Source organism: Apostichopus japonicus, chromosome 17 (genome assembly GCF_037975245.1).
Source record: "Apostichopus japonicus isolate 1M-3 chromosome 17, ASM3797524v1, whole genome shotgun sequence".
NCBI classification, from domain to species: Eukaryota; Metazoa; Echinodermata; class Holothuroidea; order Aspidochirotida; family Stichopodidae; genus Apostichopus; species Apostichopus japonicus.
In genome coordinates, this window is record NC_092577.1 from 9337667 (window position 1) to 9358109 (window position 20443).

At 39.1% G+C, this 20443-nt stretch overlaps 2 protein-coding genes across 3 annotated transcripts in view; both read left to right on the plus strand.

Annotated features, from left to right (window-relative positions):
* LOC139954916 (uncharacterized) overlaps positions 1 to 20443 on the plus strand; it is a 160678-nt gene that overhangs the window by 51247 nt on the left and 88988 nt on the right. The gene's annotated exons all lie outside the window — the stretch shown is intronic.
* LOC139954918 (uncharacterized) overlaps positions 1 to 20443 on the plus strand; it is an 83034-nt gene that overhangs the window by 31144 nt on the left and 31447 nt on the right. The window contains exon 4 of the mRNA XM_071954909.1: positions 16346 to 16554. Within this exon, the coding sequence (XP_071811010.1) occupies positions 16346 to 16554 (209 nt within the window). The remainder of the gene's footprint in view (positions 1 to 16345; positions 16555 to 20443) is intronic.

Sequence of the window (20443 nt, forward strand, 5' to 3'; positions counted from 1 at the left end):
CCAGGTAAGTGTAAAAACAATTAACCAGTAAACCATCAAACTTGAACCGGATTGTCCTTTGTTTAGTGAAAGTGGCATATAAAGGTAAGGGTGCAGTGATGTAAATGAGCTCCCAAAGGAGAGTCCAACCTCACACAACCCAACCATGCATGGTTTGGGCTTGACTGAGAAATTTGTGAGATTTCGCACCTTCTTTCCTATTGAGGACAGAATGTCTTTTGAATTTCCACTCATCAGGAGATAATTGTATCTAATTTAGTGTGTCAGCTTTGGTGGATGGGTGTTTTTACATTATTTTTCTTCATTTAATGGCACCAGGCCCCTGGAGACTGCATTGCCTACATTGACCTAGTTACACCACTCTCTGGGGGTCTCTTTCCAGTTTTTAGATCACCAAAGGTTTACAGAGTACCCTGTTCAGCTTGTCAATAGCTATCCAATATGGTCAGTGCTTTCCACAAATTTGGCAGATGAAGACACTTGTAACATCAAAATTTTGAGTTGAAATAGTTATGAGATAAAAAAGGCAATAATTGTGAAAATTGGGGACACTTAACTTTTTCCCCCTATGTCCCTTTGAAGCCACCGCACTCAAGTCAGTGAAGTTAAATCAATTTTGAGACAAATTAGATTTTTTAAAACTGCAGTGACTGACTCAGCAAGTGACAATTCTGTATTGACAGCTGTATATACTCAGATTAGTAGGAAGTATTTCCAATTGTGTTCTCTGTTTATCGTGGCTGGACTTACAAGGGTACTGCAAAGCTCTCCAAATCTTCAGTATTTTAGCATAGTTTTTGGAAACTGCTAGCAATTTAAAGCACAGGAGGACATGTCAGGAATAGAAATACTTAATCTGATTTTAAGGAAGAAATTTCAAGGAAGAAATGTTATCATTTCATGATATTGATAAAGAGTGCAGGGGAATTTAACTTCCTAAACCATAATTGTATATAATTTAGTGTGTCAGCTTTGGTGGATGGGTGTTTAGTGGCAGGGGAATTTAACTTCCTCAACCATGCTTGCTAGCCAGCAGTTTGGTGAATCAAGTAACAACAAACCAGATTTACTTCATTCTTACCATTCCTATTTAACTCTGTGCATAAATGTAGGATACCAAAAGAAGCTTGATAGGTGCATAGGTCCTGCTCTCCTCTATCCAGTACGGTCTGCGTCTACATATTCACTAGAGGGTTTCTTTCTACGGTTGAATGATTACATCATGGAGCCGTTAGAGCCTCAGTGACTTCTAAATCAAAAGTGAAACAATAACATGAAATCAAATTAGTTGTTCAGAAATTTCAGACGACTTCAGAAACAAAAGGATACTCACAACAAAGAAAAACCCATGGTAGCAGTTCCACTTTGATCCAATCATTGATATTTTAATTTAGTGATTATGCAGTATTACAGTGTTTGGTTTCTGCAGGTGTTTGAAAGATCTTAGGAAATTTTGCATTCAGATAGCATCGTCACACTACAGCAGTCTTTGTGGGCAATCAACTTCACATGTTAGCTGTAAAAGACCCCTACACTTTTAGTAAGTAAATTATGTAAAAGTATGTAAAAGCAATAATGAAGCTGAAGATACGTCAATAGGAAATGAGCATTATCAGCACAAACCCTGGAAATTATGGATATGTTCCAATAATGGGTTGTCTTGGACCAGTAAGGGTGGTGTAATGCACTGCAGTAATTTGAGAGGGGTGCTGTAGCTCCTACTGAGTATTTTGGTGACACAAACTACATAATGCTTGAATATGATATGGGATATGGAATCTCAATCTCTGGAAAACCTTGCATTTCATTTGACCTTTACTCACTGGCAGATTAGCACTTAAATCCACAATATCCCAGGAGAGGAAACAACTCAAGAGTACTGTACTTGAAGAGAAGGTTTTTATGACTAAATTTGACTAAAACCTTTCGGACAGTTGGATGATCTCGCAAGTGTAGAACACTACTTCAATAAACTAATATGATCCAAGTATTCTGTGGGAGGAAAACCTCCCAGGCTTCAACTTGTAAGCAACTAACACTGTAACAGGCTAGCATCACCATATTTCAGCAATTCCTACATTGTGCTGAGCCTAGGTCACGCTTTATGCTGTCATTGCGGCATTATTGAATATTGTGACTAAAACCATTGGCCTACTAGGCCTAAGTTAGGCTGCACTTTTCTTATATGACTAGAGAAGACCTAAGCCATAACTTCAACGTTATGATGTCCCTGTCATTTACAAAAGTTGTAGTACATAGCCTAACAGTAACAATACGAAACTTGAAAGGAGCACAAGACAGTACGTGGGATTTCTTCTTTGACAATTGCAATATTCTAGGTCTGTTTCTTTCTGTATGTTTACCATCTGGAATGTATTGCAATATCTTCACATTTAGTAAGCCATTACTGTTGCTTCGGGGAATCACACCAAAAAAAAAAACAGGTAAGTACAACCGGTGTGAAGTTAGATACTTATTCCCCGTTCCTCGTTCGATATTCGCGAATGAGTAACTGAGCTACCTATTCAGTTACGTATTCGACAATGGTACAAAAGCGTCTTACAAGATAAGATTACCATAATGCATCTTGCCCGGTCCAAATAGTTATTGACCAACTAAAATGACCACTACTTCATGAGTTCTTAAATTAATGTAACTGGACCAGAAAAAATCACTTTAGGCCCTAATCAAGACTAGCACGCCTTGGACCACCTTACCAATGGGTCATATGAATTCTTAACACATTGTAGAAGGATACCATATTGCGTCTTGCCCGGTCCAAAGCGTGCTTGACCAATTAAACTGACCATTAAATCAACATTTTTTTAAATAAATGTAACGGGAACTGAAATAAAAACATTTGGGCCCTAATCAAAACCAGCACGCCTTGGACCGCCCAACCAATGGGTCATGGGAAGTCTAAGGACCTTATAGAAAGGTAAAATAATGCGTCTTGCCCGGTCCAAAGAGTGCTTGACCAATTTAAATGACTACTAAATCATTACTTCTTTAATGAGTGAAACTGGACCACGAAAAAGCTTTGGGCCCTAATCCATGCAGCACGCCTTGGACCACCTATCCAATGGATAATATTAACTCTAAGGACATTGTAGAAGAGTACCATAATGCGTTTTGCCCGGTCCAAAGAGTGCTTGACCAATTAAGCTGACCATTAAAGCATTACTTCTTAAATGAGTGAAACGGGACCACGAAAAAGCTTTGGGCCATAAACCATGCAGCACGCTTTGGACCACCTAACCAATCGGTAACATGTACTCTAAGGACATTGTAGAAGAATACCATAATGCGTCTTGCCCGGTCCAAAGAGTGCTTGACCAATTAAACTGACCATTAAATCATTACTTCATCATCTAGTGTAACCGGACCACGAAAAAGCTTTGGGCCCTAATCCATGCAGCACGCTTTGGACCACCTAACCAATCGGTAACATTAACTATAAGGACATTGTAGAAGAGTACCATAATGCGTCTTGCCCGGTGCAAAGCGTGCTTGACCAATTTAAATGACCACTAAATCATTACTTCTTTAATGAGTGAAACGGGACCACGAAAAAGCTTTGGGCCCTAATCCATGCAGCACGCCTTGGACCACCTATCCAATGGATAATATTAACTCTAAGGACATTGTAGAAGAGTACCATAATGCGTCTTGCCCGGTCCAAAGAGTGCTTGACCAATTAAACTGACCATTACATCATTACTCCATCATCTAGTGTAACCGGACCACGAAAAGCTTTGGGCCCTAATCCATGCAGCACGCTTTGAACCACCAAACCGATGGTTAACATGAACTCTAAGGACATTGTAGAAGGGTACCATAATGCGTCTTGCCCGGTCCAAAGCGTGCTTGACCAATTAAACTGACCATTAAATCATTACTTCATCATCGAGTGAAACGGGACCACGAAAAAGCTTTGGGCCCTAATCCTTGCAGCACGCTTTGGACCACCTAACCAATCGGTAACATTAACTCTAAGGACATTGTAGAAGAGTACCATACTGCGTCTTGCCCGGTCCAAAGAGTGCTTGACCAATTTAAATGACCACTAAATCATTACTTCTTCAATGAGTGAAACGGGACCACGAAAAAGCTTTGGGCCCTAATCCATGCAGCACGCTTTGAACCACCAAACCGATGGTTAACATGAACTCTAAGGACATTGTAGAAGGGTACCATAATGCGTCTTGCCCGGTCCAAAGCGTGCTTGACCAATTAAACTGACCATTAAATCATTACTTCATCATCGAGTGAAACGGGACCACGAAAAAGCTTTGGGCCCTAATCCTTGCAGCACGCTTTGGACCACCTAACTACGGTAAAACTAACTCTAAGGACATTGTAGAAGAGTACCATAATGCGTCTTGCCCGGTCCAAAGAGTGCTTGACCAATTAAACTGACCATTAAATCATTACTTCTTAAATGAGTGAAACGGGACCACGAAAAAGCTTTGGGCCATAAACCATGCAGCACGCTTTGGACCACCTAACCAATCGGTAACATGTACTCTAAGGACATTGTAGAAGAATACCATAATGCGTCTTGCCCGGTCCAAAGAGTGCTTGACCAATTAAACTGACCATTAAATCATTACTTCATCATCTAGTGTAACCGGACCACGAAAAAGCTTTGGGCCCTAATCCATGCAGCACGCTTTGGACCACCTAACCAATCGGTAACATTAACTATAAGGACATTGTAGAAGAGTACCATAATGCGTCTTGCCCGGTGCAAAGCGTGCTTGACCAATTTAAATGACCACTAAATCATTACTTCTTTAATGAGTGAAACGGGACCACGAAAAAGCTTTGGGCCCTAATCCATGCAGCACGCCTTGGACCACCTATCCAATGGATAATATTAACTCTAAGGACATTGTAGAAGAGTACCATAATGCGTCTTGCCCGGTCCAAAGAGTGCTTGACCAATTAAACTGACCATTACATCATTACTCCATCATCTAGTGTAACCGGACCACGAAAAGCTTTGGGCCCTAATCCATGCAGCACGCTTTGAACCACCAAACCGATGGTTAACATGAACTCTAAGGACATTGTAGAAGGGTACCATAATGCGTCTTGCCCGGTCCAAAGCGTGCTTGACCAATTAAACTGACCATTAAATCATTACTTCATCATCGAGTGAAACGGGACCACGAAAAAGCTTTGGGCCCTAATTCTTGCAGCACGCTTTGGACCACCTAACCAATCGGTAACATTAACTCTAAGGACATTGTAGAAGAGTACCATAATGCGTCTTGCCCGGTCCAAAGAGTGCTTGACCAATTTAAATGACCACTAAATCATTACTTCTTCAATGAGTGAAACGGGACCACGAAAAAGCTTTGGGCCCTAATCCATGCAGCACGCTTTGAACCACCAAACCGATGGTTAACATGAACTCTAAGGACATTGTAGAAGGGTACCATAATGCGTCTTGCCCGGTCCAAAGCGTGCTTGACCAATTAAACTGACCATTAAATCATTACTTCATCATCGAGTGAAACGGGACCACGAAAAAGCTTTGGGCCCTAATCCTTGCAGCACGCTTTGGACCACCTAACCAATCGGTAAAACTAACTCTAAGGACATTGTAGAAGAGTACCATAATGCGTCTTGCCCGGTCCAAAGAGTGCTTGACCAATTTAAATGACCACTAAATCATTACTTCTTCAATGAGTGAAACGGGACCACGAAAAAGCTTTGGGCCCTAATCCATGCAGCACGCCTTGGACCACCTAACCAACGGGTAACATGTACTCTAAGGACATTGTAGAAGAGTACCATAATGCGTTTTGCCCGGTCCAAAGAGTGCTTGACCAATTTGGGCCCTAATCAAGTCCAGCACGAATTAGCTTGACCAATCATGGTCAAAATTCACATTGACAATAACTGTTATTTTTGGATTCTTTTCATTTTGTACCTGAAAAGCAAATTTATTTCTAAGAGGGCTACATGCCATAGGTACACAACAGACAGCCATTTGAGACATGTTGTTTTTTAGACCACAATTATGGCACGAAAACATGGCAAAGTTTCTTGAGATTACGTAATCTACTGCCTTGTCGTAAAATTACCTATTTTTTTTTTACCAATTAGTCTGCTGGCATAGCGATCACATATATTTTTTGTATAAGGGTCGTTGTGTGAACGCTGTATGAGTGATCACACTGTAGACATGAACATACTTTCACACAGTGTTTACACAAAGAGCTAGGCAGGCTCATTGTAGAGCCTGAAGCCTGCAGGTTGATTTAATTTACGAAGTAATCACAAAACAGGCTTTCTTACCTATAACGTGCTATATACTTGGAGCCAAAATAAAGCAGATCTTTAAGTGGAAGAGACACGGTAGGAGGAACAATTATTACTAGGGCAAGGCAACCGTAACTTTAAAAAAAAAACACTGAAAAGTAATGAGCACACGGACAAGCGTTCAATATTTTCCAAACTCTATTAACTTCGACACAATTGTAAAACAACATTTCCTTGAATACTTATGCAGATTGGCGTCTCATATAGATTCATATATACACTCCTGTATTTACAATGCTTTCAGGCTCTCCTCGATTGATTATTTACAACATGGATCAGCGCATGTAGGCCTACTCATCATGTATAAGCTGTATACGGGGTTTGAAGTCCTAACAACCTTCGCTTCATCAGTTGTCATATATTTTTTATGATTTTCAGAAGTAAAGATCCCTCCCTCCTTCAATAACTCAATAACTCCTTCCTCCGTAAATAACTCCCTAATTCCTCCGTCATATCTATCCCTTCTTTCCCTCATGCATTACCTTCCTTCCCTCTTGCACACATAAACTCGGGCATACATCAACGCAGACACCCTAACATACATACAAGTATACATGACCATGCATTTTCAAAGTGTACACAGTACACAAGCACTCGTTACTCGAGCTTTACACTGAATGTGGCTATCGCCAGACCAGCCCAGTATTTTATGTGATAGGCAGCTAATTCTGGCTTGCTTAAAGAATAAAAGATCAAAAGGGCAATCTCAAGAAGCAAACATGTATAAAAGTTGTTATCTCAGTTTTGTAGTCGAACCGAGCATTATTCCTATCCGCTTGACAGATTTTGTATCAAAACGACAAAAATTCGTCTCAGGAAACGAAGGGACTCGACAAAAGGGCGTTACTTTAATCAAATCCAAAGCAAGACTTCATTAGCAAGTTGACTTAATTTTCATTATCAACAGATGAGCAATTCCCCAAGGTGGGGGGGGGGGATATACTCATTTCTGTTAAGAAAACTTTTATTACTGGATATTGCTTGATATATGTTAAAGTGTTGGTGACCTAGACCCACCCCTCCACCTTTGTCCTCGGTAATGAGTTTTAGATTTAATTTAAATCTAAATAAAAATGTGCAATTAGAAATGGCCCGGCTTTCTTGAATCCTTGAAATCGATTTTAGATCTTAGTTCGGAGAGTATGTTTTGATATTTTATGTGTATATGCATTCCATTTATATATATATTTGTTTATGTGTTCTGTTTGTTATATTTCGTATGTTTTATATGTGCAGGGATCCTCGGGAGAACACTGGCTCACCAGCGACAGGATCCCTGGTTACGAATAAAGTTATTAATAAAAATGATAATACAAAAAAATACACATAATACACAGGCACCTTCCTATCAACATTTGTGCTAGAAGAAATGTACGTTCTTTTGACGTAACGGGCGCCAGGCGATTAAAAAGCAATTTAAAGTAAAAGGGTATTTATTGGGTATGCAGCGACTGATCCATTTAGAATTACCTAACCGAATACCCTGTTTGAAGAATGGTTTTACAGAAAATCGCAATCTCCGCTTCTAGTTTTTGATGTAAATCAGATAATTTGGTGTTTCATTGTCCTCAAACTTTAGGAATGACTCCTGTCCATACATGGCTCCCTTAAGTCCGTCGTAGTTGTACCAATAGCCCCTGCTTTTTATCTTGCACGAAAAGTGTCGTCCGTGGTGTACAGTAACACCATACAGCGTGTATCTGAAAAGGAATGGAAAGTACTATTAATAATGAGTGAAAGTAACATTTTCACAGCCAAACAACACTACAAATTTGGTCAAGGGTAGTTGAATAGAGCGGAAGGGGCTGCTTATGCGAACGCGATTGCAAATTGCACCCCCCCCCCCCACACAAAGGAATGTGGTTATGTTTATTCGTCATCTTTAAAACAAATGAAAGGATTGCGTATCGAGACTGAAAACGTCGCTACTTATATGTTCTCACTCTTTCCTCGATAACTTCTCACATTTCAACTGGAGGCAATCCACTTTTGATCCCCTGAAGGATTTATTCTTTCAAAGGCTACACGACGTCCAGATATACCGCGCTAAAATGCAGACATAATGGCTTCGGACGCTGCAGTAGTTATTTCACTTCGCTAATAAATTTCTGTTTCCGTAGTCTTTTAGTGTTTCGGTCTATAGTATCACTGTGAGGCGGGATTAATGTATTATGCGGGGCAAGTTGAGGATGGGCAGGTCGGGGTGGGGATATTGCTAGACCGTGTGACAATTCTTGTGCTGGGCCAACAACAAAATCATCCATCCATCCATCCATCCATCCATCCATCCATCCATCCATCCATCCATCCATCCATCCATCCATCCATCCATCCATCCATCCATCCATCCATCCATCCATCCATCCATCCATCCATCCATCCATCCATCCATCCATCCATCCATCCATCCATCCATCCATCCATCCATCCATCCATCCATCCATCTATCTATCTATCTATCTATCTATCTATCTATATATATACATATATATATATATATATATATATATATATATATATATATATATATATTCGTTTGTGTATATACATCAATGAAGCGGCTGTTCTTTATGTAACTGCACGGTTACGATCGATGTAGGAAATCTTGTCCTTTTTGCTGCTCTAAAAGATTAAATGAAATGGCCACACATCTATGCCAGTAGTCTTGTTAGTTCCATTCATGCTATGACCAAATTCCTCGTAGGGTTGTGAGTTACCTTTGAAGTTCAATGTCACACGAATATCGAACTTTTTGCTTTCGGGGACAATTGTCATTAGAACAATTTGAAATCTGGACACTGCTTTGTTTTCCACCAAGGTGTTCGACGACCGCCTCATGTTCGCTTCCATACACATTCCACGTCTGTGGGGTTTGTACTTGTAACTCATACTTGCAGACATCGTGTAACCAAAAGAATTTTGCCATATTCCAATCACCGCTGCTTCCGTAAGCTGCCACTGTGATAATTTGGCTGCATATATGGTCGCGACCGTCCTGTAAAGCAAGCTTTACATCTGCATGTTCTTCTAGCATTCTGGACATTATCAGAATTAAGTTGTCAATTGGGCAGGTATTCTCCATCTCGACCGTTTTTCCTTTGTACTTCACACAGCCTCCCCATCTTGGGACGCTTTGAACTTGTTGCTTAGGAGTTGGTATTGATGTATGATCTGTCGGTGTTTTAGTGATTTCCTTTTTTTGATTCCTGGATGTTGCTCGCTTCCGTATTATGGGTGTGCTACTTTGTTTGGGGGTGGGAATCCGCTCAGGAGATGTGAAATACTTTCCCTGCTTTCGCTGTTTCGATGGTGTTCTTCTACACCAACTTTCTTGAACATTTCCATTATCTTCTTTTGCTGTCCTTTTTCGATAGATGTTTTTGTGTTGTTTTTTTTTGTGTTTTATTTCGACCTCCCCTAACCTACCCATAATATTGACGACTTCCTTCCTTCCTTATAAGTTCCCCTGGTCTCATGCGACATCTCCCGCCCGGTAGAAAATCTTTTTTGATGTTCTCAAACCAGTTCTCAATCAAGGCATTGGTTGTGCGCTTTGGAAAATCACCCGAGATTGGGTCATCTTTGTCGCAAGCATACCTGTCCAGATTACCTAGGAAAAGTGCGCTCCACATTGGAAAGACATGGAGAAAGTTATCTAACAGAACTTGAACGAAACCTGGCATTTTGTACTCATTCTTACATTCTTCGATGTCTTCACTGGTTTGCTCTTGTCTACTTGCTCCATTACTTGCAACTTTCACAAATTCCATTCTCCAAGGCGATGAATTCTTTATCGATTGTTGCCTGTCTACGCTCGTGTCGAAATCTTCATCGCATTGTTCCTCGTTTTCCGATGAAACTTCTTCCAAGTTGTCATAAACCCCTGACTTCATTATCAACTTCTGAAGAACTTCAAGAGATTGCAACATCGTCGGACTCCTATTGGACGGTTGAAATACAGAGCACATATGCGTGAATATTTTCTTTGCTTGTCGCAACGATGACGCCGTTTGCAGCAGAGCAAAACAGTAAAGGGCGAACTGCTTCTTTTGTTTGTCATCTGTTTCTTTCCGTAAATGCTGGGAAACAGCTTTTATCATGTGCGCAGCACATATGTGTGGGTAGGTGTAACCAGCGATTTGACGTTCACTATATCTTCTTTGTATGATTTGGAATGTCCTTGCCAGGTACGATTTGCAGTCTTCTCTATTAAATGCAGACAACACTGATTGGATCATCGCCCAGGAGAAGTCTGTTTTTATTCGCCTTGGAACATTCCTACCAGCAGCGTTGACGAACCGCGCCAAAAAATGTTGGATCTCAGAAGCATGCTGGTCATTTGAAAGCATCTCACATACTGGAATAGCTGCCTTACCCTTGATCGGATTTTCCATAACCAATGCATAGTACAGTATTTGCTTGTCTTGCCCCAGTATCTTCTTAATTAGAGACCCTGTAGCATCTAAATATAGAACCTGCGTCTTCTCTTTCGTTGTCATGCTTCTATATAGACCGATCTGATCATCCGAGAACATGTGCACTTTGAAAGGGCTACAAGAAAAATACTGTATGAACCCCCCATTTGTGTATTGAGAATTCGTGTACACATCTCGGTACACATCTTGAAGCAGTTTCACGTCATTGAGAACATCTGGATCAAGATGCCCAAGTTGTTTCTTCTCTGACACAATTTTGCGAAGCACATCTGTGGAACTACAAGCCGTTACGTTTCCCGCTTTTTTCTCATCTGCAGACATTTCTGAGATCGTTTCGTAGTACCAGTTTGACACTCCCTATTGGTTTAATGCTGATGCGATGGTCTCTCTCCTTGTACCTTTTATGTGTCGCTTTCTGCAGTCCTCGGTGGCGTGACTAATGTCTCCAATCTGAAACACTGTCAACTTGACATTTGCCTGTCTCTTCGATGGCGGTAACATCAATCGAAACACGTACCTACAGCAACCTTTAAACTTGCACACTCCAACTGCTCTGATATAAGGTCCCCTTATTTTCCGACTCCCTGGCCTCTTGGAGCGGTTGTACTTGAACACAAGGACACAATGCTTGTTAATTGCACTGAATTTCTCAAATAATGTATCACTCCATTCGTTGCGCAGCCGAAGACATTTCTTTGTGGGGCATATCTTAACCCACTCGGTATTTCTTAGGGTTATCGTAAACTTCTTAGGGGGCATGTTCATCGGTTGACATTCATACCGCAGATCATTGTCATGGCATTGTGAGCTACTGGTACTACACTGACGTGACCGAACCAAATTATTCTGACTGATGTCTTGTACATTAATGCACTCCTGACTTGGTACATCTTTTTCCGACACGTGATCGGAATATATCTCCCAATTTTTTTGCTGTGATGTCGCAGCCCAGTTCCTTTGTGAGAGGGGCACAGAAAGTTGTCTGTGTAGGGGTTTGGCAAGCTCTGAAAGTCTCTGACACAAACAAACAACAACGATAGATTGGAGCGTAGCCTACCATGATGTGTGTTATTATTTGTATTGCTGTAAATGCCTCATAAATCGCCGTAATTGCACTATAGTGGTTGAAATTTCGATGAACGTTCAATCGTTTAACCGCCACTTAATCTCTCTATCTACGTTAGATGTAAAGTTACCTTAATTTCCAGTAAAGTTAAAAAAAAAACCTATACCAACTATATAGATTTGTGTTGTGCTTGTTCATTTGTTGCTGAAGACCGTTTGACGTGGAAGATGCAAAACAGAGAAGCGTTGTTTACCACCCTTCTCGACGGATCTGTTTCTTAGGAAATAGGTTAATTATCAAAGCGAGAGTATACCAAACCTTTGCAGATGGGAACCTACGATGACAGCACATGTAGGCCCAGTGTTGAAATTACAAGGCAACGTACCTGTACCGAACAATTAACCAGAATTGAGGTAACCGATGTTTGTTCTTTCTTTGAAACTCATTGTTTTGACGGGTTAAGTGCTACCCACTAGTAGACTCGTGTTAACATGTTGACTTATATGCTAACATATATGATGTTAGTTTTTCAAACACGTGAGAGATGAGGTGGTTTTCATTGGTGGTTACTTTCACGTTGTCAGGATTTCAACGAAGAAAAAATGTGACTGTACCGTTCCGATACCGATCCTCAATATCGCACTGTGTTCTGCTTGCGTAGTTTCCTACACGAATTCTACACACGCTTTCATCTTTCATGGCCTCGACAAGGAAAGCGCAGCAACATAATCGTGGTGTAATTAAACAAGGATAAAATCACCTTGGAAGAAAATGCAAATAAGCTTTAGAAATTTGGAGAGTAAAGAACACCATACTACTAGTTGGAGGTGAGATGGTGATCTTGGTCAAAGAACAGATAACAACTTCACCTGCATTTGCTTGCAAATACGCACTATTGTAATGCGCATGAAGTGCCTGCAGCTTTATGAAGTACTTTCCGGTTGTTCAAGTTGTTACTTTTTGGGCGAATAAACACCAGGAGTATAGTCATGTAATTAAAGAGAAGGCGCTTAAAATGTTGACTTGATCAAGTCTCCTACAGGGGGCATTTTCCCCAAATCACGAAAAATTGAACATTGATCACATTTTTTTACTAAGCTGCTAAGCTGGACCAAAGAATTAAAGACCATCTCATAAGTTATGTATCGCGCGTTTAAAGTCAACCGGTACCGGTACAAATTGCACTTTGGCCCCTCAAGGAATGAAATAAGGGAACTTCTTCAGTGCATTCCAATTAATGGCCGCATGTCTACATATGACCAATTTCTGTAGGAAAGTTTTACAATTTCAGAAAGTAACCTCTAAATGACTTCCGAATTCATCGATATGTCAGCATATATTACGTTTTGTCTTGCGCAAATCACTTACGAAATTTACGCTTAATCAAAGGTGAAAATAACAATGGGGTACTTATTTGAACACCATGGCATAAAGCGACAGCATCTTTCCAGGGCTGTAGCAAGGCTGTAGCAGGATTGTAGCAGGCATGCACTGTCATAAAAGCTCAACTGAAGCTTACAGCCGGACAAACAATCAAAGAAATAAGCCATCCCTATACGCCAACTATGCGATCAGAGCAAAATGCAATAACGTTCAAACATTAAACACTATCACTTTAACTTCACTAACGTGGGTCAGAGACATTTGTAGAAGGAAAGTCGGAAATTGTGACTATTTCCGATATTTAATTCATTTGGGAATACAAATGCGAAAAATCAGTTAAACCATCAACATGCTGCAGATACTTTCAGTTATTTATCATTTAAGAATGTTAATGGTTCGACGCAAGGGAGCAATCACGCTATGATATATATGAACTGTCAGCCTTTTAAAGATAATTCCACGGACGTTCATGATGGTAGGCTGTCCGTTCGTACATCGGTATCAATCATCCTGAATGAATCATTCAATTACATTCAGAACGCATGGTCCTTTGTTCCGCTCCTTCACATTTGTCCTATCAAGTATTGAGTAATAGTGAAATGGAACATCGTTGCACATAGATTGGTAAAAGTGTATCAATTCTACCAGATTAAAGTAATTTTGGCATGAACATTTATCTTCTGCAAGTACATTTCAATCAAATCAGATAAAAAATTGGGAGTGGTGGGGGTTGTGGAAGCAAGTTAAATTTCTCCTCACTTATATACTTCCATAATTAACTCAGCAAATAGCCGAAGTTTTATTTACCGAAGAATTAATACATTAATTACAATTATAGGTGATTAGAAAGTGTAATTTTGACTTAATTTGACAAACGCAACATTTACCTAACATATGGCACTTTTGTTAATGGATTGAATGTATATTGTGTATTGAGTAAAACTTGTATAGCTAGATGATATAAGTTACAATTAATATTTAGGTAAAACTGAATAAAAAGACATTTATTAAAACTCACACTAACTCAGGTCTGTGTTTAGTTGAAATAATTGCAGTGAAACTTCTTAAGGTGGATCTGCCTTCTACACTCCAACAGAAACTTTCTATTGAAAAATAGCTCAGAGAAAGGACAAGCACATGGGAACACGATAAAAGCAAAATGCATCGAATGGCACTATATAGGGTAAACTTAGATCGGTTCATTACCAACAATGACTAATGGAGAGTATTAATAAATCAGAAAGGGATTTCGGCATAAAAGATATGTCTGGGTAGACCTATTTCACTTGAAGCCTCATTTGCTAAATATACTATCAGAGTAAGTTTCCCTCCACTTGACCCGAGATGACTGATTGTCTTGGTCAGCTCTAGAATGTAGCAGTGGAATCTTTCAGAATCTATAAATTGGGTAACAGCGTTCACAACCACTTTCGATGAGAGCCCTACAAAACTTCTCTGTTATAGTTGCAAGAGAAATAAAAAAAGAGAAAAAAAATCTAAGTTCTTTAAATCTGTCAACGTTTGACGTGTGAAACGAATTAAAGAAATGAAAGTATGTTCTATGAACGAATAATTACAAAAAACGGTATTCATTGCGTTGCCAGTGTACAGAAATCTCTTCATTATGAGAAAAGCAGTTGCGCTAAGGTGCGCCCACCCCTCCCCCAAGAGGAAGAGTGCGCGTACGTCTCTCGGGAATAGGAAGGAAACTTTGTATGTTGATGATCATTTAGGAAGTATTGGAGAAGAAGTCATTTTAATTGGTCAAGCACTCTTTGGACCGGGCAAGACGTATCATGGTACTCTTCTACAATGTCCTTAGAGTACATGTTACCCATTGGTTAGGTGGTCCAAGGCGTGCTGCATGGATTAGGGCCCAAAGCTTTTTCGTGGTCCGGTTACACTCATTAAAGAAGTAATGATTTAGTGGTCATTTAAATTGGTCAAGCACTCTTTGGACCGGGCAAGACGCATTATGGTACTCTTCTACAATGTCCTTAGAGTACATGTTACCCATTGGTTAGGTGGTCCAAAGCGTGCTGCATGGATTAGGGCCGAAAGCTTTTTCATTGTCCGTTACACTCATTGAAGAAGTAATGATTTAGTGGTCATTTAAATTGGTCAAGCACGCTTTGGACCGGGCAAGACGCATTATATTACCCTTCTACAAGGTCCTTAGACTTCCCATGACCCATTGGTTAGGCGGTCCAAGACGTGCTGGTTTTGATTAGGGCCCAAATGTTGTTATTTTAGTTCCCGTTACATCTATTTAAAAAAATGTTGATTTAATGGTCATTTTAATTGGTCAAACACTCTTTGGACCGGGCAAGACGCATTATGGTATCCTTCTACAATGTGTTAAGAATTCATATGACCCATTGGTAAGGTGGTCCAAGGCGTGCTAGTCTTGATTAGGGCCTAAAGTGATTTTTTTCTGGTCCAGTTACATTAATTTAAGAACTGATGAAGTACTGGTCATTTTAGTTGGTCAACAACTATTTGGACCGGGCAAGATGCATTATGGTACCCTTCCACATAGTCGTTAGAGTTCATATAACCCATGGGCCATTGATAAAACCTCTTTCCACGACCACATGTTGAACATCTTGTAAGAAGCTTTTGTCTTGCCAGAGGTGTTACGTCGATATCATTGTCGAATACGTAACTGAATAGCTAGCTCAGTTACTCATACGCGAATATCGAACGAGGAACGGGGAATAAGTATCTAACTTCACACCGGTATGAATAGTTGATTTGAGATAGTCTGACCCAGACAATTTGAAAAAAATATGGAAATTTTTGGTAGGAAGTTTCGAAGATTGGGCAAAAATACTCAAAATAAATTTGGATGGGTCTCCAAGTAAGAATTTTGTCTAAAATATCTGAAAAATGGTCTATTTTTGGTAAATTTAACTACTTTTAGGCAAAAACGGTAGAATTACCAAAATTACAAAAAACGTGCGCTAGAAACCCAGAAATGACTAAAAACGCTAGATCTAGTGTAAAAACGCTAACTCTTGTTATTTTTAGTATTTATAATGTCATAATAATTATTCTAATCCTAACCAAATCCAATCTATTTATCTCTATCTACTCTTTTATCAGTAACTCTATTCTTTCATTCTAGATTCCTATCTCCTGTGTGTATCTAGACCGATGCTCTCCTAGAGTTGATGAGTCTGGTCTGAGCCTTATCCTTGAGTTTGGTCTCTCTCTCTCTATCCTGAGTTCTCTCCAGGAGCTGCGGATCTGGGACAACAACAGGAGTCTAACTAATGAAGAGTTGGCGGCCATCTTGTCTTACTCCTCACACTGCACAAGCTTGAAGGAGCTGGTGTAAGTATTCCGGTGTAGATGTTAGAATCATCATAACAGTTAAACAGGGATTAATTTAATATTTAACGAACAATAGAGAATGTAAAGTCTGCTGTAATTTTAATGTCAAGGATTGGATTTAATTAGTTTAGTTGGATTTATTTGAATAATTAGGTCATCGCGAAAGGAATTATGTATGATGTTATAATAAAAAGAACAAAATATAATGGATCAATGGGGAATATTTTAAGAGAGTGTTGGTAAGAGAGGGGTGGAGGTTGGATGGGGGTTGTTTAAAATGCTCTTTGTTTAATTTATTGTTAAAATTTAACTAAGAACAACGATTTAGAATGACAGGAATATTTATTAGGATAAAATAAGAGGTATATATACAAGGTAGTTTGAATTTAATAATTCGAATGAGTTTTAAAATAGGGTTTTTGAGTTTACTTGTAATAATTGTCACTTCTCAAGCTGAAACCTCCAAAATATTTGTTTTTCAATTATGTTCAATCTAATTAAGATTTTCTTTTTCAACGAAAGAGATTGAAAATAGTTATTAATATTAAAGAAGTAAAATGATGGCAATAAAATAGCATGTGATCAGATTATAATACTCTAGACTGTAGTAAAACTGAAATTTATACCAAACAAGCAACCAATAAAATAGTTTTAGTTGTCTCAGTTGGGATCTGTAAAAAAAATAGTTATTCAAAATAAGTTAATAAATAAAAGTTATCAAAAAGGGAAAGAAATAATTACAATGGAGTCAATAATGAAGTTAAATTGTATTTTTTAAAACCATAAAATCCTTAAAGGCAACTATGTATCTCATAAATTGCAGAGGTTAAGATTTAATGCACTTAAAACTACATCAATTTCTTCGTTATAGTTTGAAATACAATTTGACAAGAAATAAGCTAAATTTATATTTATTCTCATCATTTTTCATAATTTTAAACGATAATTTAAAAAGTCATCGTGAGTTTCAGCTTTTCATAATTCATAATTTTGAACAAAAACTGTTTAATAATTTAATATTCCTCGTATAAATATTACGGGATACTTGTTTCGATCATGATGTCCCTGCTTTGCCCTTTACAATTTAGTGTAATTGAATCCCTTCATCCCCTAACCCCAACCCTTCACTTAGAACCCATTCGAACACCGGTTTCACTCAACACATTCCAGACACCTCCTATTTACCAATCCATTGTTACCCTACTTACCCCCTTCAGCTATGACAGTGATTGCACGATTTGTTTTTCGTAGTTTCGTTTTTCAATGTAGTTTTACCCTCCTCCCACCCTAATCCTATCATCACCCTCTTTGTTCCTGTCACCGAGTGGTTTATTATTATTATTATTATCTCCAGCTTCATTATCAATTACCTGTGTTTTCTTTGTTTCTTCATGTCCATTGTTTCCTTCACATAGGACTACTAAGAATATATTGTAGTGTGAGAGTTCTAGTAGTTTTAGAGATAAACCTCGCTAAAACGTTAATTTATTTCTTTTTCTCAGACAAGATCCATGAGTCAAATTGGTTACACAACGAATATATGCAGTATAATATATTGCTACTCCTCTCGCCTTTATCAGTTCTTCAGACCAACCTAATAAAAAGTTTCACATTTCCATCCTAACGCTGGCGTGTTACTAAAACTAATGAAAGAAATACTTAAGTCGCCCAATCCCGCCTCACCCGACACTCCAAAGAAACAGGGAAAAAATATTCAGTAATACCATAAATAAAATACCATATAAATGAAAATTATTCAGCATGTCATATTCGCTATGCCATTCCAGGTGTAACTGTAACCACGTTGTAATACGTTGGCATTATAGCTTGGTCGGATTATAAAGAAAAAATGTAGTACAGATCTATGATTATTCACTTTCTAGACTACCAATACTTTATTCCAATCACCGTGTTCCGTATGCTCTTCAGTAAGTTTAGTCTAACCTCCTCCACCCATCAGACACACTATACCTGCTCCCGCCACTGCCCCTCCCTTCGCCCTTCCCTTCAGAGAGATTTTTTTTTTTCAGAGAGCCCATCACAGCCATTCCATGTTTCTACCCGATAACATCATCACCGTTTTAGTACAAACAGTAGGCCTGTGCTACTTCTACAATAGTTTTCTGTACACATATATGCAGCGCTAACATTATACAGACGATTAATTCAAACAAGTTATGTTCTAAAGTAATTCAATAGTAAGAATGCCTCACCTGGATCTTCTGTAAATATCTCATTAGCACAATAATAGATGACACGAACCAGTTTAACCTAATGAATAGAAACAGGTACAAGAACCACGTGCCTATTGTACCCCTCAACATTGTCAGTGAACGTGTCAAAGTAACCATGGAAACATACATTAAGTAAGTCAGTAGGTGTACAGCAGTAACCACGAATCATCCATTGGGGGAAATCCTCCAAATAACATATTTTTATGTCATACGCCTTGTTATTGCATATGTTGCGTTCTTAATTGTTGGTAATTCTTTATAAGTTTTACTTTAAATGAGCAAAATTGCTCTCATTGGTTGTTTAATGTATCCTCACATGCTTCCATGCAAACCAATTGAAGGAAACTTGAATAGAGAGGGTTTATAGACAACACAAAGTTATGAAAACAAATTAAAGAAGGACTGATTCTTGTTATGTTCAGTTTATCTTCTTGAATTTAAGTTGCACTTCTCGTTGGTAGGAGTCTGACTAGATCACACATTATTGTGATGCTCTCAATTTTGGTTAAATCTCTATATTCCGACGTCTCTTTGTTCCGACAAAAAGAAATAATGCGGGACAATTTATTTTAACCAATAATACTGCAAGCGGCGGGGCGCGATAGATTTTTTGTTGGTGCCCCGCGATGATTTGTATATTTGCACGAAAAAGATATTAACATGAAAATCGAAAGGTACACATACGGTAAGAGAAAAAGCCAGTGAAATGTTTCAGTATATTAAGTTGCACTAAAGGAGGTATATAAAGGAACTTAAATCAAAAGGTACAAACATCGACAACCATGATACAAGACTATTAACCAAAAACACAGCCCTAAAAATTGGTGACCGGACAACTCCCCCATGGACAATTACCCCCCCCCCCAGAAATTACCCCCCCCCCCCGACAACTACCCCCTGAACAATTACCCCCGGACAATTCCCACCCAGACAATTCCCACCCGGACAGTTCCCACCCCAGAAAATTCCCCCGGACAATTCCCATACCGGTCGACTCCCCCCGGACAATTACCCCGGACCATTACCCTCCCGGACAATTCCCCCCCCCCCCCGGACAATTGCCCAATGATAATTGTCAATCGGGAGCACCAAATTGGGACGATTTTATAACGCTAATTACCAATAAAAACTGTGCGTTGGTAGGATATTATTTTATATTAGCATAACCAACAGGCCCAACTCACCTGAGAAAAAATCATCGCGAAGTTAAAGATACGAACAACGCGTATCTTTGTGCGAGATTCTCGTGCATTAGTGATATATTTATTTATTTCCGCTTTCTGTGTGTAAACCATGTCTGTGACTTTCGCTTATTTTTTTTCCACATAGTGGAGTGAGATATGGGCTAACTTTGGTCTCTTTACATAGATATCTGAATTACAATTTTCGTCCTCTCACGCTACCAATGTAATAATTTTGCAATGTATATAGTAAAACATACGAACACCGTTGAATTGAAAGCTTAAATAGCAAAACGACTGTATTTTAGGAGACAGAGTACCAAAACACTTTCTTGTTTCGCGTGCATTGTGTATACTATAACTAACAAAAAGATAATATCTTGGGCGTCAATTTGGTAAATTTTTGGGAAAATAGATTTGGCGCGCTTCGCGCGCACTAGCTGTATTGATACTGTGAGAATTAACTGGTCCTTG